At 40.6% G+C, this 24,340-nt stretch overlaps 1 protein-coding gene across 9 annotated transcripts in view; it reads left to right on the top strand.

Annotated features, from left to right (window-relative positions):
* Window positions 1–24,340, top strand: part of fmnl2a (formin-like 2a) — a 91,544-nt gene that overhangs the window by 10,220 nt on the left and 56,984 nt on the right. For all 9 annotated transcript variants that reach the window (XM_041806672.1, XM_041806666.1, XM_041806667.1 and 6 more), the window contains exon 2: window positions 20,694–20,777. In XM_041806672.1, coding sequence (XP_041662606.1) covers window positions 20,694–20,777 — 84 coding nt within the window. The remainder of the gene's footprint in view (window positions 1–20,693; window positions 20,778–24,340) is intronic.

Genomic DNA, 24,340 nt, shown 5'->3' with positions numbered 1-24,340 from the left:
CTCAACCAAAGAGCCAAATAGTTGAAAAATACCTTTGCAAGAGCCACAATTTAAGAGGTGAAAAGTGGCAAAAGTGGCTTGAAGTAGCAATAGAAATAAAGTAAAGGTGGCAAAAATGGTCAAAAAAGCAACCACAATGGGTAAACATGGGCGAAAATGGGGAGGAAACGGTGGGAAAAGGGTCAGAAAGTAGCAAAAATGAGTGAGAAGTGACAAAAAATGAGTTACAGTTGGCATAAAATGGTCCAAAAGTGGCAAAACTGAAAAAAGATGAGTGAAAAGTGACTAAAATGGGCAAGAGGCCATCAAGAATGGTAAAAACTAGGAAAAAATGGTATTTAATAACAATAAGTAGCTTAAATGGGTGAAAATGCAGAGAAAAAAAGGGCAAAAATGGGATAAAAGTGGCAAAAAATGGGTAAAAAAGTAGGGAAAAAAAGTGTTTCTCAAAGGCAAAAGGTTGCTTAAATGGACAAAAAGTGGGAAAAATGGTGAAGAAGTACAAAAAAGCTTCCCTTATTTAAGGTTTTCTGAGGGAATAATATTTAAAATGAAGACAAAAAAAGAGCCACATGTGGCTCTAGAGGCACGCATAGAGTATCACTACTTTATAAGTTATTCAAACCTTCAAGTATTTTCTTTATTTTATTTTTTACAAAAATCTTACTTTTCTTGCTCATGCATTTATTTTTCTTCATCAAAATGAGAGCATGAGAAATGATCATCCCCTTCAATAAAGCAATTAATATCAGCCAAAATGGCATAAAGATATTTTTATTCTAAATTTAGCCCTAGTTGAACTTATCTAATATAGACTTGTTATAATATAGAATGATTTCTTGCTCATGTTTGTTGAACAACAGAAAAAATGAGGAACCTAAATAATCACATTTTTAAATTGCAATATTGCAGGAAAAAATTGCAATTAGATTATTTTTGCATATCGTTCAGCCCTAGTCTGATCATACATTAAAAAAGCCTTTCTTTTCAGGCGCTGATCTCAGGATCCTAGCTCAGCTGTTTCCTGTACTGGATACAGAAAAGTGCAGTTCTTGACTCTATTGAACCGTTGTACTGAATGCGAGCTCAGCAGCTTAAAAGAAACGTTCCCTGGCTGTGTTTTAGCGTCATTCAACAGTGTGGGTTTACTCTTGAACGCAGCCTTGTGCTTGGCCCCGAGAGTCGTTGCTGTAGGTCTTCCTGTGTAAGGAGCAGGTGTAAAATGATGCAGCCTGCAAAAGGCCAACGCGGTCCTTTTCTTTCTGCCGCAGCCGGTCCCTAATGTCATCCAACAGGGCCGGTCCAAGGACCACACAAAAGACCAGGAGAGTCATTGCGCTGTGGAGAAGTGCATTATGGTCCGGGTCTGTCCGGACTCCAGGGTGGCAGCTGTGCCATTAAGTGAAACTACTCCGCCAAAGTGCTGCACAGGAGTGGGCGTTTTTGTTATTTACTGTTAAGAATTAGAGCTTTTATCAGAAAAAAGCTTTGGTGTGAGAAATAACTGCTGTGTTGTGGCTTCAGGGTCGGCTTTATCTCGTGGCATTGCCTTCCTCTCTGAGGCCTTGAGCTTCAGTGAGTGTGTTAACACTTTGATTAAAGGCTGAATCTAATGATCTGATCCTGTGGCTCATTTAACTCCATTATGAAGCTCTTAGGGACTGAATAATGTGGATCTTTGAGGCCTGCATAAAGACGAGGACTCATGCACTGTCAGCTGACATTTTGGAGTTGTTAGCACACGTTGTCCATCTTTGACTTTATAAAGCACGCACAATATGCACTCTGTGTCCTTGGATCTAAATGTCAAAGTGTGCAGACAGTGTTGCACATCCTCAACAGTCACATCTACTGTAATACTTTCATGCGTAAAAGGCTCAGCAGTTTTCTCTTAAGTTGATTAGTCTCTTTCAGGCTGTTTTTTCTTGCAGCATATGCTGCTTTTCAGCCTCCAGAGTCAGAAAGGCAGGTTTTGTCGGGTAACGACTTGCCAGAATTAACATCTGTAGAGCCGAATGGGAGGTCCTGTTGCATATGAATGTCCTTCAGCTTGCTTTGCCAGAGTTTGATATAGGCCCCATCACAGCTCCAGACAATGCAGCAGTCTGTTGTTTTAGGCTTTATTAGACGGAAGATGGGCCTCACACCAGGACCCCCACATAAACCCCCCACTGCAGAGTGGACTAGTATGTATTTGTAGCAAATCTCAAAAGAAACGTCCTTAAATGAGGATCTAAAGATGCAAAGAAGCCCGTTCTTCTGCTCTTCACTGGACAATACAGAATCACATTTCTGCACAGACCACCTGCAGCTCAAAGTTCATCAATCATCTGATTAGACAAAGCTACTGAGCAGCTTATTCTGCACTTCTGTGTGGGGGAAAATTATTAAAAGGGACTGTCTTCTGATTGTGCCCCTGCTGCAGAAAGAGGGGACTTCTGGGAAACCCCTCAGGCATTATGTGAAGGGATCAGGGCTGGGTGATTAATCACATTAGATTAAATCACAATATAGCCCGCTGCAATTTAAAACTGCAGAACCTGCGATATTTCTTTAACTTGAAATGTGTCAAAATAGAAGTTTAAAACCTTGTTTTGCAGCAGAGATTTTATGCACACCATGCAAACATTTGCTTTATGTTTGTTTTTTTAATCAAAACTTGAGATATGAAAGTGACGATCCCCTACAATAAAGCTACTGATAACAAATTTGCAATATGAGCAAAAATAACGGCTATTATGGAAGTCACTCCCCCAGCCGCAATCAGCTGATAGCCAGCTGATACCAGTTATCGCCTCCCGGCTCCCACAGCCAATCACAGCTCTTTCTCTCAACACATCAGTGCATTTGAATATGACTTACTTCTCAATAATCCCTGCTTGCATCAATGTAGATGCTGGAAAAGCCTAACCTCCTCCACCCCAGCCTCCTCCTTTATAGCTTAAGAAACCCTGCATGATCAGGTTCATCTGGTTGGATAGATATTTGTATTTTTCATATAGAACTAAAGAACTCACTAGATATCCTAGATGTCTGCATGCCCACCATGTTTGGGTCTGTGCTGGTACTGTGACGTCACTAGCGCTCCTCGCCGTTGCTATAGTAACTGCTGTTTCAGAGTTACAGAGTTTGCTGTATGTTGGTTTTGTCTCCCTGCTGTCAAAGCTCTGCCATTCCTCCTGAGTTTTACCTCAATAAACCTCCCTACAAGTGAATGGATTCAGTGTGTTTTCAAAATAAAAGCAATATGTACAGACAAAGAGAGTTTCTCCAAAGAAATTACAAAATGAACTTTTACTTTGAAAAGCACAAACCGGAAGTGCTTTTTGTACTGAGACAAATAATCTAGTTGCATTTTTTTCCCTCTGTATTGGGATTTGATAAGCGATTATTCCTTAAGTTCCTCATCTTCTGTATTTTCCAACACACACAATTAATAAATTATTCTGTATTATAACCAACACAATATTAGCTCAAACAAGGGCTGAAATAACCTGACACGTCAGATTATTTCTCATACACAGCGTTTGGGAAAGGGCAGAGCTTTTTAAAAAAAACTCTGAGTGTGATTGGATGACTGGTCTGTCAGATCTTTAAGGGCCAATCAGAGCAACAAAACAGACGTAGCCGCTATCGAGCTGCACCCCTATCGAGGACTAAACTCCACAGGAAACTGCATAACGTGAACCATGGCGACTGTAGACATGTCAGTACACGACTTTTGTTGTTTTTGAAAAGAAAACAACTCACTGCTGTTCTTTGTTCTTCTTTTAACAAAGAAATGTTGTCAAGTTATGATAAAACTGGTGCTTTAACAGCATCCGCGCTTATCTCTTCCTCCATAACTGCACCAGCTCTTGCTGCTGCTTGCTTACGTCACGACTCCGCTGCGCCTGAAAGTACTGCCCCTTGACGCTGATTGGTCCTGTCACTTTCTAACCGGGCCAAAACGGCTCAGATGGGAGATTTGCAAGATGGATTCACCAGTGAGAAACATGGAAACAGGCGTATCCATCGGCTTTGAAAGGTTAGGGCTGAACAGTTTTGAAAAAATGTTTCATTGTGATCATTTTGACTTGTATTGCAAATTGGATATGAATTGTTAATAAGAAAAAAGGACAAAATGAAGGAAGTAGGATTGTTTGTAGAATATTCTTAAAAAACTGCACTTGAATGATTGCATAATAAGTAATGCATGACATCTCTGCTGCAAAACAAAGTCTTAAACTGGCATTTTTACACAAATTTCAGGTCAAAGAAATACACATTTTTAATTAATTGCCCAGCCCTATTCAATATATGAGAGATACAAAAATCTATCCAAGATGAACTTGTCTGATCATGCAGCGTTTTTTTCAAAGCTTGTTCGCATATTTAAATTCATGCTACTATGAAATAATTTCATTGTTTTCATGTATTTGCTTTTAAGCAGAGCCTTCTCTGTCAAGTAAAGCTGTAGATCAATTTTGTAAGAAAATCTTTTAATATTGAATGATTTATTGCTTGAATTTTTGAGAAATAAATCAGATGAGGAACCTGATAATAATTGCATTGTAAATTGCAATTGAAATATTGGGGAAAAAATTGCAATTTAATTATTTTTTTGCAAATTGTTCAGCCTTAGAAGGAATAAATCTGAATATAAGTGCATCACAGCAAAACATTCCCATCAAAATAGAGAAGATAGCCACATATTTCTCAGGAACAGACACTAAAAGGGTCAGCTTATTTCCCCTGACCTGACAGGTGATGCATTTTTCCATCCTACTAATATACAAGATTTTTCTGCATCACAACTTAAAGCGTGGTTTTGGAAGTTTGGATGATGTAGTTAATGGAATACAGATTAAAAGCTCCTCAGGATTATACTTAGCAGACTCATTTAATTAGTCAGCCCCTTTTTTTCTGATCTCACTCACCCCCACAGCCTCCTACTCAAAAAGTTAATGATGCAAAAGCACCAAAACTTTATCTGAAGATTTGGGGTTTTAAAACTCCACACACAAACTCCAAGTAAAGCGATGATTTCATCCTATACTGCTCTCTGCATACAGACCTGTGGTTTATCTTGTAGAGAAACAGTTTTCCTGATCCACAAGAACACGGACTCCACCTCGGCCCGGACACTTTCGCAACCTCGCAACATCTGGCCCGGCTGGAACTCCTCTGTGTTCGTGCATCAAATGTTTTATTTGGACAACTTCCTGCTGCTCTAAAGGGGCTCCATCATGTTTCCGGTAATTTGAGAAGAATGAAAGCCATTCTGTATCAAGCCAACATGATATTACCCACAAAGTAAACACTGACCCAGCATTTCTATGGAGTTTATACATGTTAGGGCACAGTATCAGTGAGGTAGAAGAGGAATCAGCATCTTTATGTTGAGACTGCAGCACTGCTAGTAGACGTGAGGTTGTTTTAAGTACAGTGAGATAACACAGGCACCACACTGAGGTAAATGAGGGGAATTTCATTGGTATGTGCTTGTAAAAGGGGGTAAAATGAGAGGCCAGGCTCAAACATTTGAACTTACCATTTGGCTGAGAGACATTCCAGCGAACAGCTTCACAAACATAAACTCTTCTGTCTCGATGGAGGAGGCTGCTGAGCCGGAGCAGGGGGTCCTGGGGATTACAAAGCTAATCTGAGGACAGACGGGGGACACCTGTGCCCTCAAAGAATGCCAAGGATTATGGGTCCACGTGGCGTTAATGAGGGGAGGACAGCTCGAGTGGAACGGCACATGCCTCAAGGCCGACCTGCTGCTTTCTCCCTTTTGTAGGCGGTTCTGGCTTAACTCCCCCTCTATGAATATGACAGATTCTGATTCTTACATCTCTGAGCTGCAGGGCTTTTTCAGCTCCCTGCAGGGAGAATAAGAAGTGAAATACTGAGAAGTCTGTCATGTACTTGGCTGGGGTAGACAAACGGGGCAGTAACTTTAATTTAGAGCAGTGTTATCAACCTTTTCAGCCTGCAACCCCCAAAATAAACATCCCAGAGACCGGGGACCCCCACTCTACCTGGAGGTGGTTTAACACAGCCATGCACAATCAAGAATAGCCGTGTGCAGACGAGGACGTCCATAAGGGGGGGATAAAGGGGAGAGCTTTCTGGGGCCAAGACAGACTGGGGGCCATGGAGGTCAGCAAATACATGGTCTACTGTGATGTTAATAATAACCACTCTTATCAAATAAACAATTATCTTTTTATTATTTTGTGCCCTACTGAAAAGCCCTCTTAAAAGTGTAAATTATTTTTCTTAAAACAGAATCAAAGTGGGTTTAAAAGGCTAAAATAGGTTAAGAATTCCAAAAACTGGTGGAAAAGGTGGTGAAAAGTGATTTTGAAAGTAGCAGAAATAGGAAATAAGAGGCAGAAGTGGCAAAACAGGCATATAAAATGGTAAAATGGGATTAGAAAGTGGCAAAAAGTGGTTTGAGGTGGCAAAAATGGGTAAACTAAAGCAGGAAATGGGCAAAAATTGGCAGAAATAGGTTGAACTGGCACAGGTGGATGTAAAAAAATGTGAAATGAGGTTAAAATTGGCAAGGATTGATGTACAAAGTGGTTAATAGTGGCAATAATGAGTCAATGAAAGCAATAATGGGGGAAAGTAGCAAGAATTAGCTTAGAAGGGGCAAAAACAGGCAGAAAAAAGTGGTGGAAAAGGTTTTAAGTGGCAAAAATTAGTTAAAATTGGTGGGAAAAAGTGATGAAAATGGAATAAAGTTTGTTAAAATTGGTGTAAAGTCGCAAAAGTGTAATTTAAAAGATATTCTTAGTTTTTTAAGGCATCTGGAGACCCCCCTCTCAGTGTCTTGCAATCCCCAAGGGGGTCCCGACCCCCACGTTGAGAATCAGAGCAGGGTTACCCAACCATTTTTCCTTGAAGCACCCCCCTACATGTACCTAGGAAAAGCAGAATGCACACTTTGAAAGCTGCAGCCCCTCAAATGGGACGAACCCCGTAATTTAGGATTGCTGGGTGAATTTCAAGTTAGTTACCCCAGTGGACACACCCCTGCATGTGAGCTTTTTTAGCACTTCATATTAGCTTGTAGGGCTAACTTTATCATAACAACATAGCGCTGGAGCCGGAGTAAAACCTGGTATCTCCTTTTTTCACGATTTACATTTTTCGCCATAAATGAGTACTATTGAACCCTTTACATCTACCAGTGGGTTTCAACAAATTAAAGCAATACAAAAACTGGTGGAAAGGTTGTGAAATGTGAAATTTTGAAAGTAGCAGAAATGGATAATAAGAGGCAGAAATGAGATGAAAGTGGCAAAAAATAAACAAAAATGGAAAACAGGCATATAAAGTGGTGAAATTGGATTATAAATCGGCAAAAATTGTTATAAGGTGGCAAAAATGGGTAAACTAAGGCAAAAAAATGGGCAGAAATGGGTTAAAATGGCAATTTGGGGCATAGCAAATAGTGAAATGTTGTTAAAATGGGCAAAATTGATGTATAAAGAAGATGCTGCCTGACCAGTCACATTAGAAATACCGCTCTTTTCATTCCCTGAGTAGTGGTGATTTTGCAGATAGGAGGTTTTGCCCCAGTGCCAGTGATTATGCCTTTAAACGTTAGACACTGCAATGACGAATGAAGCATCTTTAAGGAGAGGACACTACAGCATTCAGTCATTTCCGTATTATTGAGCAATTTTGAAGTATTTGGTGTGAGTAGTCGTCAATGATGGATGAAGTCAGGGCTTTTCTTGTTGTGGCATGTAGAGTGGTGTCAGTAATGTTCATATAAAAAGACAGCCTGAGGTTTTAAAGAACAGTAATAACTCAGAGGCTGGAACATTGCATCAGATGATGCAAACTGGGTGTTTACAACAGAAAGAGATGTGATCTGTTGAGGTCAGTCGTTAGAGTTTGACTCGTGTCATCATGCTTACAAAAGCCCAGAAAACACTTTTGAATGATTTGGATCAAAGACTCCGGGTCCTCCTAGCTCTGTTGGAAAGATAGGAGCCGTTTGTGGTTGTGATGCATTAGCAGGAAATTACAGAGGTAGAGACGGAAGAAAGCGAGGAGAGCGTGGGTGTGTCTCTTGAGCACATTAAAGACCAAGACCCCAGGGACGAATCAGAGCCAGCTCTAAAAGATAATCTGGGGGAAGCTGGGTCTGGAAGTGCTTCACTCCTCCTAGTTTGAGTCTGTTATTTCTATACAGCATGAGCATAAGAGGAAGCTGCGAGTGCCAAAACAAGGGTTGTTCCGATTCTGATGCCAGTATCAAAAATACGTCTGATACTGCATAAAATGCAGGTATTGGTATCGGCGAGTACCCCATCTGATACGGTTTGGTTTAGCCATGCTAACTGTTAGCACTGTAAACCGGAAATCGATTCTTCTTCACTGCCAGAAAACACGTCATGCACAAGCTACCAATTTTAGAGCAGTGAAGAAGAACCAAAGGACCCACCGCAGCAGCAAAGCATGGAGGCTGTGTGACAACTTTCTCCGAATGTGATCGTTAAAATGCCTTCCAGACCTGCGCCGCCGTAGACGACAAGAAGTGACAGTTTATCAAAAATTTAAATAACTTTTGAATTATAGGTCTTTGCCTCTTACTTGTTTTTCCTCTTTCAGCTAGCCGTTGTGTTGTCCCATCGATGCTATTGATGCCTTTGAATCCCTTACAGCAGCATTTTGAGTGAGCCTGGAACTCGTGTGACTTTTGGGACTTTAATGATCAAATCCACACCAGTAAACACGATATTGAATGTCTTTTTATCTGTTTTAATCCATCCATTTATTACTGCTAGCTTGAATACTGTCTATTGTTTACATTTTGTGAGGGTCTTTCAGCCAATAGCAGGCTGTTCTGTAATCATGTGATGCTGCCTGAATAGAGCGTAATGGAGAGAGAAATAGAGAAAGAGAGCCTGGGAAGTAGCCCCCTGTATTATTATTTTAATATTTAGTAAAACTAGAGTTTTAGTTAGTTTTGGTAAAACTCAATAATCAGCAGGAAAACAACTTTAGGCTCACAGAGATGCTGGACATTATAGCTGTTTTTACACAGAGATTTCACAATAAAGGCGAAAAGTAACGCCCGTCTTTGTTCCGTAACGAGCAATTCACACAAAGGTGTAACAGAGCCGCGCACGCCCGAGCTTACACACACACACACCGGCTTCCTGTAATCAGACAGCTGCTGCTTTCAATGAAACTCGAAACTCTGGATTTCTCGGTTCAAAACTTTGTATTTTTCTAAATGAAATACGGGGAAAATAACATGAACGTTCATTCTGATCAATTAGATCCAATAGACTTTTTCCTCCATGTTTCTGAGTTGGAGGTCCGACTTTAAGCAGTGTCAGCAGCGCATGTATTTACGTTGGAGGTCGGAAACTTCAGAGTACCGAGCTCACTTGAACACATCATTGAACTTTTCAGACGCTGCTGTGAGCAGAGATGTGTCTGCTCTCTCCTCTCCTGTACAGAGTGTGATCAGCTCTCTAACCTCACAGTCTCTCCAGTTAATCCACATTATTCTTTGTTTTATCCCACTGTTGTTTTCTCACCGCTCGATTAAACCGCGCTGGTTTTTAAATCTCCTGTTTACGGAGACAGCAGCGCACACTCACCGATGCTGAATGCCGTGACGTCCTTTCAGACTCGTTGCAGAAAAGTCTGTTACGGCTCTGGTACTACCTCTCGATCCGGGTCAGGGGTGGGGCGAGATCGACCCCCCATTGCGGAACGGTCGCTTTCATACAGAACGGCGTTCCAGACACGGAAAAGAGAGGCAGTGTGAAAGTAGCTTATGATTCTACTTGTTGAGTCAAATAAAGGTCTAAAATAATTTGCTATTCTTCACAGTCAGTCCAGAAAGTTCACACTGGTATCGGATCGGTTCTCGGTCTCTTCTGATTCCCAACACCTTGGTAGAAAGAATTGTATCGGGAAGGGAAAGATGGTATTTGAACGTCTCCATCCATAACACACAACCTAAAACATGAACCACCAAGGCAGCAAAACCTTCATGAACAAGGCGATTTCTCTCGTCACGCTGACCACAAATCTAGTCCTTTGCTTCCATTTATTTATTTATTCTATTTGTTTTATGTCATAATTTTGGAAAATGCACCACATTCACTAACACTTAGCTCCCCATCTGTAAATTATTTTTGGCTTTTCTGTCGACTGCACTCAGACATAAATGGCTCAGAAGCACTTACAGCTTTTAGAGCGGAGTGATGCAGTTAATGTGCACTTATTGTATGGTTTTTATCTGGGGGATTACAGGACTATCCACTTTATTGATTGAGCCAGTTTGAATCTTGGTGAAATACTCCGCCTATAAAGTTAACACGCTTATCAAATGATGATGAAGAAGAACAGAAAACAGAAGACTGTGATGCCCAAATCTCTGCTCTGGTGTTTCAGGGGTATAAAACTTTAAGTTTGGACTTTCTTGTGAAATTCTACAGAATAGGGATAACTTTGCCAACATGAGGTTTAGTCTGAGCTGGATCCTGAAGTGTTTTTTGTTTAGGGAAAGAATGACACCCTTAATAACTCAGCAGCCAGACTGTTTTAACACTGCTGCTCATAAAGTTTTCTCTTCCAGACTCGCCTCTATTCACGGGGTCAGCTTTGTTAACAAAGTCCACGTCCTCCACGGCAGCACAGACTGAAGCAGGACCTTCGTGTCGGCCGTGTGTGTTTGCTTGTGTGGCCAGCTGTGCCTCCGCAGACCTCCTTGAAGGTGGTGGGTGGTTGGCAGGCTTAAAGCCAGCTGTCTATTTTTACTCTCTTTATGAGTCAAGCTGCCTAATGAGAGGATACAGGAACACTAATAAGTTTACGCCAGGTTTCTGAGCCCTGTGTGCTGATGGGAGTGAAATCATTTAATATTAGAAACAACAATGGAAGCTGAGCTACGATCCAAACATTACCAGCTCAGTGTCGTGTTGACTGTGTGATCTGGTTGTTTTCTGCTCCTGAGCCACGTTAGAGTCGGTTCATGTTTGGGGCTTTTGGTTCTAGTTTCACTCTCTAAGCTTCTGCAGACAAAGAGGACTCACTGTACTGGTTTTCTGTCCAATGTATTACTGGAAAATTCTTATTGGTCAGTGGTTCAAATTCTAAAGCCACAGTAAAAGTGAAGTGTGCGTGGTGGAAGCAGCAGCATCCAGTGTTACAAACCATAAAGCCAAAGCAGAATTAAGGAAAAGGGAAGTTCTGCAAGTCCATTTAAAACTGGCTGCAAAAGCCCCTAAATTCATCACCCATATAAAAAAGGCAACAAGAATATTGCCTGCAGAATTAGATGCATTTACAAAAGACTTTTTTTTGCTGCAGAGAAGGTCGTAAAAATTCAGTCACACCATTTTAAAGTCCAGCATTTTAATTTTCTCTTTAATATTTTTAGAGTTGTTCTGATTCTGCTTATGCACCGATCTGATACCGCTGGGTTTAGCCATGCTAAATGTTAGTGCTGTAAAACGGAAATCAATTCTTCTTCACTGTCAGAAAGCACTGCATGCATGAGCTACTGTTTTTAGAGCAGAGAAGAAGAACCAAAGGAGCCACAGCAGCAGCAAAGAAAGGAGGCTGTGAATGTGATCGTTAAAACGCCTTCCAGACCAGCGCTGCCATACATGACAGGAGGTGACAGTTTATCAACAGTTAAATAACTTTTGAACCATAGATCATTGCCTCTTACTTGTTTTTCCTCTTGAAGCTAGCCGTTATGCTTTCCCATCGATGAAATTGATGCCTTTGAATCCTCGTAGCAGCATTGTCAGCAAGCCTGGAACTCGTGTGACTTTTGGGGACTTTAATGATCAAATTCACGCCAATAAACCCGATATTGAATGTCTTTTTATCTATTTTAATTAGGGCTGGGTGATATGGCCTAAAATTGATATCCCAATATATTTTTGCTATATCCCGATACATGATGCATATCGTGATATTTCGAAATGGCCTCTCAGCAGCTGTATTTAATTTAGCCCTAAATGACACTAGTTTGGTGATAAGAATTGACTGTTCTATTGGATTTTTAATAAAATTGTTTGCAGAAAGTAAAAATCAATATAAAGTCAAATTTAGCAGTTTTATTTTGAAAAGGACTTCATTCAAACTTTTACTAATAAATCAAAAATACATAAATCATGACACACTTGGTATTTGACAGTGTATGGAAAGTCCTGAAATATCTTCTCTGTTATGTTTACTATCGCTGATTATAAAATGATTATTTTCCTCATTAAGGTCGAAGCAAACCTACAAAACTCACCAATCCTGCATGCAGTAAATGGCCAAAACCCTGCAGTCTAGTCCTCCATTCAGGCTCACAGCTGTGATTATATTAGTCAGTTATCTGTGCTGATGAACGCTGGACCAGTTTCTGACAAATTCATAACATGAGAACGTCTTCAGACCTTATTTAATAAGCTGTCCTGTGTGATCATGGTGGAAAAAGCTTGTCTGGAGGCGGGAACATTTTAACTACTTGTTGTCAGTGTTTTGAACTGTTAGGCTGAGATAAGTCTGCGTTGTTGTTTCCGTTGTTGTTTCCGTCGCTGGGCCGTCTTTTCTCTAAAATGTACGACTCTGGCAGGGAGTTTTCAGCAAACTCTGGGTTTGAAGCAAGCTGATCTGGATCCCTCTGTGACGCCTCCAGCAGCTGCTCAGTGTGCCGTCAGTACGGTGACGACACGCTTTCACTAATCTGAGTCAAACTCAGCGTCCAGAGGCTGCAAGGTTTTTCTCCAATAGATATAATAACCGCTCTGATAGGCCGAGTGTGCAAAGGCGAAAAGTTCTGTGCTAAACGCAGGATCATCCTCATTATTCCAGTCGATCAAAATGTCCATCACCCTTCTAAGAAATCAATTTTATCGCCAATCATGGAGATTTTTTGGTTAACATGACCTCTGGGTCACAGCCCGGCTCAGAAAACTGGTTTGGTTTGAATACGTCATGTTTATATCGTTGCCACTGCATTGATGTCCAATTTTTAAAAGTCATTTGTTTTGATCTTGAGAAGAATGAATGCTTTGTAGGATTAGGAGATTAGATAGGTTGACTGAGGGCTGAGATGTAGCTGTAGATTCTCTGAGAGTAGAGTCAGCATTTCCAATCTTATGGCTGATGTCTTCAGGTTTCATAAAGCCTTTTCAGAACCCAGCATCAATACACAAAAACACTCATACATGCCTGCTCCTGCGAAAAGGGACCAAAGCTCTCAGACTTAGGGCATTTCCTGACTGTTTTACAGCCATGATAACAAAATATGTCCAAATCGCCATTTTTAGACTCAGTAGGTAAAGGGTTAAGAAAAAGCATGCACAAAAGGAAAAAGGAGGATTTTTGTGCACCATTCTAAAAAAATTGTGCATGAATGTTTGCATAATGTGCACAAAATTTCTGCTCCTGCAAAAAATGAATGCATTAAACTATTTTTTTTTGACACATTTCAAGTTAAATAAATATTGCACTTTCTGCAGTTTGTGAATTGCAGGCCATGTTGCTTTTTCATCTAATTTGTAATTGACTGCCCAGCCCTTATACCAGTTGTGGAAAGGTCCTGAGAAATAAAAAAGTTCCTAAAACAATAAAACAGCATTAAACGTGTCTTTATGCGTGCATTAGGTCTGGGTTGCTTGCAGAAGAATTGAGGGTGTTAGTAGTTTTGTGCACTGCTATCTTTAAGTAAAGGTTATGCATTGTCTTATGATTGAAGACTCTCTCTCTCCTTCACATGTGTTGGTGGAGTTACAAAACTGCAGCCAGGAGAGAAATGCTAACATTTGATCCAGTATTTAAGCTTGAAAATGAACCTGTTGATGAAGATATTGTTAAAACCTTTACGCTATCTGCAGAGAAGAAGTAGTCTTAACTCTAAGAACAGTTTTTTTTTTTTTGTAAAGCTCTGTCCAGAGAGTGCTGATCCTGTGCAAAGACAATCTGCAGGACTTGGAGCCAAAACTCACAGCTTCCCCTCGTCCAAATGTTTGTGATGGTACTAACTTTGAGACAGATGTGGGACAGCTGCTCTGGAGAGGAGTTTGGCGGAGTGACATGAGGCCTGACATGCTGGAGCGCTAAAGGCCAACATTTCACTGACTGCCCTGTGACTTCATCATCTTCATTTTGTTTGTAGTTCTGAAGTTTTTCTTGCTTCATTGCTGTTTACAACAATGTTTGTTGCTGCTTTGCTCACAGTTACTTTTGGATTTTGTTGCTTAGTAACGTGAAGCGTCCAACTCATCCAAATGTGGGACTTGTACGGTTTTTCTTTGTGGTCAAACCTGTTGTAATGCTCTCAACGCTGTTAGGGTTTCACTGTAATCACCCCTAGATTTCCGGATGAGTTATATTTAGGTGTTTTTATCTGGGTGGTCTGCCAGCAGGTGCTGATGAAAAGCCGCCACACCCTCCTCAACATCACCCCATCAATAACACAGACACAGAATCACTGTGACTGTGGACTTAGGGTAACCTGACCCCGGCTCGCTGAGTGCCTGTCACAGCTCATTAGCATTGGGATGAAGTGACGGCTAGTAGAAGTGGCTCTTTTTGCTTTCGTTGGAGCTTCACCAAGCAGGAAGCACACGCCCAGCTACATCCAGCACTTACAAATATTCCCCAACAAGTGTCAAAAGAGCCTATCAAAGAGAGTGAAGTGTGTGTTGACATATCAGAAGTCCCTGTGGCTTTCTGTCGCTGAACGTGACGGCATACTCAGGTGTCAAATTGTCTTTTAATCCGTTAAGGGAAGGCTGGTGGGTACTAACTCTGCGCATCTGTTTAGCAGCCAGACTGAATCAATAGAGCCTCTCTGACTTGAATTCCCTGCAGTCAGCACAGCAGCAATCAGCCGACCGGCAACATCTGCTGAATACTAATGCAATTTCCTGCTCATGCTAGTGGAGAGGACTGGACAAGACCTGTGTTTATATCAAATTAACTTAAGTGATGTGTTACAATTGATTTTTAACCATCCAAAGATGCAGATCCTGACATGATTGTTCTCCTTTATTGGGCTCTTTTGAGCTTTTTAGCCATACTAGTTATCTTTTGAAGGTACAAATTATTTTCATTTGCACACAATAACAGAACTTTATCAGAAAAGGCAAAAATGACCAGTCAGTATTATCAGCTCCCTTCAAGAGCGGACCTTTTTACTGAGCCAGAGCACAAACCACTGCTGTGCAACGTGCTTTATGTTTGCAAAGCTTGTAAAATCAAGTTAAAACCAACAATTATTTCCAGTTTAGTCTCAGTATAAAAGCCTTAGTAAGCCACTTGAGGAGGCACCATGCCAAAAACAAGAGAAATCAGTTTAGACTTGAAAAGGAATTGTTGACGCTCACAAAGCTGGAGAAGGATCTACAAAGTTATCACAGAGTCAAGAACTGGAGTGAGAAGTAAAATCAAGAAATTCAATGAGAGCCACAGAGTCCAGAACAAACCTGGCAGAGGGAGGAAGAGGAAGATTTCTAAGACCCTGGAAAGAAAACTAGTGAGAGATGTATCTGAAGACCCAGAATGACTGACAGGACCGTGGTGAAGGACTTAGCCAAGTCAGGAAGTGTAGTCTCAAAGAAGTCCATCACTAGGGTCCTGCACAGGAATGGACCACAGACCAAGAAAAACTTTCCTTCTGCAGAAGAGATCTCTTCAAGCCAGACTGAAGTCTGCTAAGGACGACCTGGAGAAGGATTATGAATCCTAGAAGTGTGTCCTTTGGTCAGATGAGACAAAACTAGAAAAGAGCGCAGACCTCCGCTATTAGCCCAATCTCCCAATAGTAAAGAATCCTTTAAAAATCTTCAGTATGACCCAAACTTTGTGATGGGAGTAAATTCAGTCATGTAATTTGAATATTCTGACATCACCAGGCGGCCTCCACCACCACTGGCTGTGCGTTTTTAATCCCATATTTTAACCTTTTAAACTAACAATTCGGAATTTCATGTCATATTTTGACCTTTTAGATTCACAATCTTAAATTCTAAGTTATATCTTGACCTTTTAAATGCAAAATGTTGTTTTTTATCTCATATTGTGACCTTTTCAATTCCTAATATGATTTGTAATCCCATATTTCAACCTTTTAAACTCATGATTTTGTATTTTATCCCATATTTTGACATTTAAACTCCAATATTTGCCTTTTGAAAACATTATTTTGACTTCTGATTTTGGTTTCTGATCTTTTTAACTAATATTTTGACTTTTTATCTCAGATTGTGAGCCTTTAAACTTATCATTTTGACTTTTTTCAAATCTCAAAATCATTCATCATCAGCCCCCCCCCCCCCAATGAATTAGCTGTGAAGATAAGGTTTATATGGTTAAATGTTGACCCTGTTGGGCTCTCAGGTTAGACCTAAATTCAGGTTTCGGACCCTGCTGTGGTCCAGTTTGACACCCCTGATTAAAACCCTGGTAGTTCCTGGTTTTGTGGAGTATTTTAATTTCTGTGTGCAAAGTAAAATAATTTCAGCATCTAAAATAAAACTAGGATGTGTGAAAAAGCTGTGTTAAAAAATCTTTGCAAGGATATTTTCCTCATTTATTTTGTATAATGATGTTAGTCTTCCTCTCTGTTATTAGCAGCACTCAGATATGAGCCTCAGTTTTCACACATGCTCTTAAAAATGACCTTTCTGGAGTTAAAATGCATAATCGTGTATGAAGTGTACCTTAAAAACCACCATAATCTTCCCCAAAGAAGAAAAGAGCAGACTCCTCCATCAGTGTCTGACTCCATCCTGGCTTTACTTGCTCATGGAAATAGGCTGGATCCCAGGGTTTTTGCTCATCCATCTTCCTCTCGCTCCCCCCGTGAGCTTCACTGGAAAAGTGGTGGCTGAGCACTGAACACACACTGATAAATGATCCAAGCCGTCGAATGAAAAGAGGAAAAGAACCCCAAGCTGAGCAGCCGCGATGGCCACATTTTCTATTCATAGCAGTGGAAAGTATTCTCCCTGAACTATATTTAATACCCGTTATAACGCAGCTTCTAATGCTTGTTTTGACTTTTCTCTTTAATAGACTTCGGAGGAGGAGCACAAACTTTCTCATGTGAAAGTTCGTGTATTTTTTTGTTTTCCGTGGGCGGCTAATGGATCTCAAGCTGGGTCACACATCGGAATTAAAATTTTCTGCTGACATGTTTGGTTTTGTTTGTCCTTAATGATGTAGGTGGGGTTGTTAAGCGTCGGTAAACCGTTCCCAGCTTTTCTAATTCACAAGAGGGCGGCGTGAATCACACGTGTGTGAAATTGCGCCAAGTTTAAGACAACTGTGGAGGTGTTTGTATGAAAAGGAAAGGACAGATAACAGGATAAAGAAGGAGTTGTGTAACTGTTTCTGGATGAGGCTTATTTAAACACATGGCTCAGGTTAGAGCTGTTCTCAACAGCACACACTTGTTAGGAAGTCATATCATGACTAATCCAGTCAGAAGAAAAAGGAAAGAGTAGGATTTTCACCAGAAATGTGCCCCCCTTTCCCTTTCACTTTCTTGCTCTCACTCATCGCTCAGTCTGGGATGTCCGGTCCATTCATCGGAGCAGTTTAGTTTGTCGAGGTCATCCTCGGTCACCTGGTTCTCAGTTTCAAAGCGAGGCCTCAGACAACAGAGCTTAGAGGTTTCTCCTCTCTGTCTCAGTGTCCTAACCTTCCTCTCATTAAGGAGAGACTCCTTTCTCTAGCTTTCTAGAAAGAATCCTCTGTACCACTTTACATGGGAGATATTTTGGGGTTTTCTCATTAGTGGCTTTTCTGTCAGACATTATTTAGTTACAGTGTTGTGAAAGAAAGAAAACTCGAATGTGAACCAGGAGAAGTTTGGGTGGTTGTTGGTTTAAGGTTTAGAACAGGGGTTTTTCAAAGTGTGTGAGAGTAAGCCTCCCCTAAGAGAAAATTATTCATTCAGTGGACCCCCACCCACATAAAGATTCAGATTGAAAAAAAACTTAACCACATTTTCAAACATTTCTGTCTAATTTTAAATACTTTAAACATTTTATATCTTTAATATTTTGGTCTGCCAGTGTTCTTAAACATCCGTCTTTACCAGGTAATCCGTTATTTGGTGTTAGTAATGAATTTATTTCCAATACTATCTGATTATTCTGCTCTGATAATCCTTAAAGCAGCGTTACTCAACCAAAGAGCCAAACTGTTGAAAAATACCTCTGCAAGAGCCACAATGTAAGTGGTGGAAAGTGGCAAAAACAGCTTATAGTAGCAATAAAGATAAGCTAAAGATGGCAAAAATGGTCAAAAGCAGCAAAAATGAGGATAAAAAGTGAAAAAAGATGGGTGAGAAGTGACACAAAAAACAGGTGACAAAAACAAGGCAAAAAATGGGGAAAAAAGCAGTTAAGAGTGGCAAAATGGGCAAAAAGAAGGGAAAAAAATTGTATTTAATGAAAAAGATGAATAATTGGGTGAAAAGTGGTGAAAAAACTGTCAAAAAGTAGGAAAAAAGTGGTATTTCAGGACAAAAGGATGCTTCAATGGGGAAAAGTGATGAAAAAATGGTGAAAATGTCAAAGATTGGAAAAACGTGGCCAAAAGAAGTGGCAAAAAGTAGGAAAAAAAGTGGTATTTAATGACCAAAGGTAGCTTAAATGGATGAAAACTGTCAAAAAATGGTATAATGGGGCAAAAAGTTTCCCTTTTTAAGGTTTTCTGGGGGAATAATATTTAAAATGAAGACATAAAAAAGCCACTAATAACCACACGTTGAGTATCACTGCCTTAAAGTTACTATAAGTCTATACATTTAGCTCCACGCACAGCTGAAGTTAGCAAAGCAAATCACTTTTTTTTTTTTGGTTTATGGTTCTGTGCCTCCCCTGAAGTTCTGTGGCGCCCCCCAGGGGAGGCCTGCCTCACACTTAGAAAACCAGTGGTTTAGATGGACAGAGAAAACCTAGCATGACACTCCAGATAGACTGTTTCATATAACCATTGTATGTATTTAATTTACATAGAAGTGTGAAACCTCCCATAAAAAGCGTGTGGGGATGACAGGACTTTCCAAAAAATTCTCAGAAGGTGATGGGACACACACTAACGTTCAAGACAAAAAAAGTTCAGATTCCGATACCAGTATCGGAAATAAGTCTGATAATGGTTAAACTGCAGGTATTGGTATCGGGGAGTACACGAGTTTGTGCAGGATCTGATAACGTTTGGTTTAGCTTTATATTTTGTTTTTTTTTTAAGCCATGCTAAATGTTGGCGCTTTGAAACAGGAATCAATTCTTCTTCTCTGTCGGAAAGCACGTCATGCACGAGCGACCGTCTTTACAGTGACACAGTTTATCAAAAGTTAAATAATTTTTGAACTAGGGCTGAATGATTTGCAAAAATAATTTAATTGCGATTTTTGCTATTTGATATGGGATTGTTTTTAGGTTCCTTATCTTTTGTATTTTTCAACAAATTCAAGCAATAAATCATTCTCTATTATAACCTACATTCCACCAGGAACACACTCATCATACATTTAACCATTTGATTGAAAGATGGATATGCAGTTTTACTTGGCAGAGAAGGCTCTGCTCAAAAGATATTCCCTTGGTTAGTCAAGCAGCATTCTTTGACTTTCCAGGGAGCATACTGCTAGAAATGGATAGATACATTTATGACATTGTGTATTGAAAACAATAAAGTTATTTCAGAAGTAATTAATCCATAGCAGCATGAATCTGAACATGAGGGTGCAACAAGCTTTAAACTATAAAGGAGGTGGCTGGGGTGGAGGAGGTGAGGCTTTTCCAGCAGCAGCAGGAGTGTGATACATCAGCATTAATGCAAACATGGATTAGTGAGCAGTACTTCACACTTAAATGGACCGCTGTGTTGACACTTGATTGTTTGCATAAAATCTCTGCTGCTGCAAAAATGAACATATCAAACTGGTATTTTGGCACATTTCAAGTTAAAGAAATATTGCAACTTCTGTGATTTGTAAATTGCAGCAGGCCATATTGCAATTTAATCTAATTTGTGATTAATTCCCCAGCCCTATGCTACACTTAAGCTATGCTAGATCCAGTCATTGGCAGCCATTGCTATCCGCTCACTGTGCAACTGTACCCTGTCTGTAGATACCGCCTCGTTCTCCTGAAATGATGCTCATCGGTCTAAACCATTTGTGGTTTGGCACAGACGTTCCAGCCAATCCAGAATCTCTGACAAAAAATCTTTTGTTGTGAAAAAGTCTGTGAATACATTGACATTCTTGTTTTAATTTAGTCATTATTACAATACAAATCACGATGTTAATCGTGCTTCGTTTTATGAGCTTACTTCACATAACTGGACTTTGTTTCCTGCCGTGAAAGTGGCAGTTGCCAACATGGGGACCTGTTATTGTCTCATATTTCTATAAATGAAGCAGTCTTGAGTCATTTTTATGAATTCAAGGAGAACGTGTCTGCACGTTCTTTTGTATTTATTTGAAAAAGACAGTAGCACGAGACTTGATTGGTAAACTATTTCCAGGAGACTTTTACAATGCAGTCAACCAGCCATCACATTATACTCTGACAGATATGACTCTTTAAAGTGCTGAGTGTGATGGTTATGACTGAACAGGCGGAGCCTTATTAGATGTATGCAACTGATGATGTTTTATGACCTGCATTCAGTTAACTCCAATCATTCCTCTCTTTCAGAACTCGATGAATCTTCCTCCAGACAAAGCACGACTGTTGCGGCAGTACGACAACGAGAAGAAGTGGGAGCTCATATGTGATCAGGTGGGTGTTGCTCGTTTGCATGAAATGTTTGGAAGAAGCACTGATACAGGAATCTCCCTCAGCTGTCCACAGCTGTGTATGACCAGACTCAGAAAAATTAATGCAGAAATCTTTCATTTTGTGTTGATTTCTTGCTAATCCTATGTAGCTGAAAGAAAAACTTATCCTGCTTCCTCCTAACTGGCTTACTTACTAGGAAAAATGTAAACAAAGCCTCTTTGGTTTACACAGTGAGTTAATTCCTTCATCTGACCTGGTTCCAGCGGTGACAGGCATTTTAAACACTCGTATAGATTTGCCTTGTTTTCTAGTTAATGGCCTGGTTTGTTTTTGTAGGTCATGTTCAGGTATCAGTATGGAGACTATCGTTATTTACAGGCTTTATGTGCAGGTTTATTACAGCTGTATGGCTGTAAATGAATCAGGAATTAATCCGCCTTTACACCAGTTTAAAAAGGTAAACAAAGTGGTTGTGACTCCTGTCCTACTTTTATTCCTCTCTCGTCTGCTTAAGTTTTTTAATCCTAGAGAAGGTCTGTTGCTCTGCGTGTCGTGACCGCAGCTCCCATGCTCCACTGCCTGTAAGCTTCTCCTGGCCTTTAAACACACCCTCGACTTCCCTGGTCAAGTGGGTTAAGTGGCACAGCGGGGCGCACACACTAGTAGACCAGTTGAAGAACTCAGCCCGTGCTTGGTGTCAGCGCTGCATGTAGGAAATAACAGAGGGTGCACGTTGTGCAGCGAGCTGTGGTCTGAGTGCTCCACTCAGCCTGCACCCTGGTGCCAGAGAGTTTTTCTGCCTCTGTAAGCAGAGGAGAAAGACAGAGACAAGATCAAGACCACCACCCACTCCAACTGTATTGACAGGCACTGACCCTGAAGGGAGTGGTGCCAGAGAGAGCCGACCTGGCCGCTGATCAGCAGTCAGAGATCCTCTTTCACTTTGGAGTGGACGTCATGTTCCTCTGTCAGAGATGAAGTGAAAATAGGCGGTTTTCTTTTTATTGTCAATGAAGCTGTTTCACAACATTCCCGGAGTTTTCCTGGCAAGCATCATAGTTTCTTACTCTCTGTTTTAGGGAGAGAAAACAAAATATAGAAGTATAATTCGATGTAGATGCAGTTTCATTACTGTGTTCCAAAGAGTGGATTTTTGTTTCGCTTCATAATCAAATTTTCTGTTATTTTGACTTCTGCAATTAATTGTGATTTAGAATAAATAGCAATATGGCTTAGTGCAATTTACAATTTGCAGAAAGTGCAATATTTCTTTAACTTTAAATGTGTCAAAATACCAGTTTAATGCATTCATTTTTTGCAGGAGAAGAAATTTTGTGCACATTATGCAAACATTTAAGTGGCAGGGTTTTTTAGAATGGTGCACAAAAATCCTCCTTTTCACTTTTTAAGCATGTTTTCCTTAATCGAAACATAAAAATGATAATTCCCCTACAATAAAGCAGTTAATATCAAATTTGCAATGGGAGCAAAAACAACTGCAATTAGATTTTTTTTTAGTGCTGATGCTGGGAAAGCTCCACCTCCTCCACCCCAGCTTCCTCCTTTATAGCTTAAAGCTTGTTGCACCCTTGTATTCTGAAATAGTTTCATTATTTTCAATACATGCTGTCATAAAGCTGTCTATTCATATGGGGGTTTCTATAAATGTGCTCTCTGGAAAGTCAAAGCATGCTGCTGATTAACCAAGGGAGCATCTTTAGAGCAGAGATTTTTCTGCAGAGTAACCTCCGGTTTCCATATACAGCGTGTTCGCCACGCACCGAAGCGCCGTGTGTTTGCTCCGACCGAAGGAGAGTGACCTCGCCCACTGGAAGTGAGTCTAGAGCACTGCGCCGTGGCACGCAGTCTTGATCAGCAGGAACAGATCAAGGGAGAATTGCGAGTTCATGCAGGAATAGAATGTCAACAGCGGACTATTTTATCTTTTGGAGTTAATTTATCATCCTCTTCTGTATGAGTCCATGATATTATTGCTTCCACCCATTGAGTGAGTACATTACGAAGTTCAAAGGTTAATGTTTGCCTGAAGGATCTGTAATTTTATGCTAAATTCTTTGGCTAAATATCCCCAAAAGTTAACTTTTCCCCGTCAATGGCACCGTTGTAGCTCTGTGACCCACTGACCTCTCGGTGACCCTTTGCTCTCACTGCAGGATGAGACGTAATGTTGATAGAGTGATGATTTACGATCAGAAGTCCGTGCATTGTGTTGTATTTTGAAAGAACCGGATGTTCTACGCTTGAGACTTCCATGGTTGGTGCTTTCTGAACGACAGTGAATTTACGAGGTTTGGCAGCGGCCAGCGCTGAAAATAGACCTGCAGCATATCTGAAACGAAGCGGAGCGGAGTGGTGCTCCAGGCACACGCCACTGCTGGTCTGGAGCGCTGGCTATGGAAATGCTCTGATGGACTAGAGAGGGAGCGATGTGCTCCGTAGTACGATTCGCCAGCGTTGTATATGGAAATTGGGGTCAAACTTCAGATCCATTTTGCAATTAAATGGTTAAACGTGTTACGAGAGTTTTCCTGACTGAGTGTAGGTTCAATATAGAATGATTTATTGCTTGTTTTTGTTGAGAAATACATAAGAAGAGGAACCTGATAATAATTGCATAATAATTTGACTGTTAAAATAACCAAACTGCTTCACCAGTGTGTTCTTTCCTCTCTTGTTTTCCAAACAAGCCTGTACCCCTGACAGCTCAGGCACCTTTAGGAGGAAAGTATTTTCTGTGTCATAGCTACAGTGAATCCCTTTATGTAACCATGGCAACAGTGATGGAGGAAGGCAGCGAGGCAGAGATGACAGGTACATCCCCTTTGAAAAACAGGCCCTGTGAATGCCACCAGTGGTTGAAATATTCAACATTTTTAGTCAATTAGGATGATTTATGAAATATGGAGGATGCCCTCAACGTAAAGGTTAAAACATTCAGAGTACAAGGAAGAGATATGATGCCTTCACAGAGATTTTTCCAACCTGACAAGTTTTCTGTTCTGAAGTTCATATAGAATTTAATTTCATACTTAAAAGCACCCTAAAAATTCCCAACTTAGTATGAAAACAGGTCCCCTCTTCAGTCTGGGCTCAGTAACTGCAGCAGAGTATGTTAGAGCCTGTTTCTATGTTCTCGTGCGAACCAGGCTCGTCTTCTCCATAATATAATCTCCTACTTCATGTATATTTACTGCCCTTCATTCCTCACATTGCTTTGCATGAAACAGGATACACACGGTGCTTGCCAAATCATTTATTATTTTGCAGACTTGAAGATAATCGGCAGAGCTCGTCTGTCTGCCTGTTTCTGGCAGCTGTAGCTGTGAGAGCCAGCTCTCTTTCCACACGGCTTTCCTGTTTTTGTGAGACAGACACCGGCTGGAATAAATGTGATGTTGATAACACGGAACGGCCCAGAAATCTGATCAAAATTCAGTATCTGTAAACAGACCGAGGGGTGGCACACTGATGGGAACACCTTCACAATATATTATCTATCTTTTTATGCTTGGTCAGAACTTTCCCCCATGACCAATGCAGAC

This window comes from Cheilinus undulatus, linkage group 15 (genome assembly GCF_018320785.1).
Source record: "Cheilinus undulatus linkage group 15, ASM1832078v1, whole genome shotgun sequence".
Lineage (NCBI taxonomy): Eukaryota > Metazoa > Chordata > Actinopteri > Labriformes > Labridae > Cheilinus > Cheilinus undulatus.
Note: the sequence above shows the minus strand (reverse complement) of the source record. Positions and strands in the feature narration are given on the sequence as shown.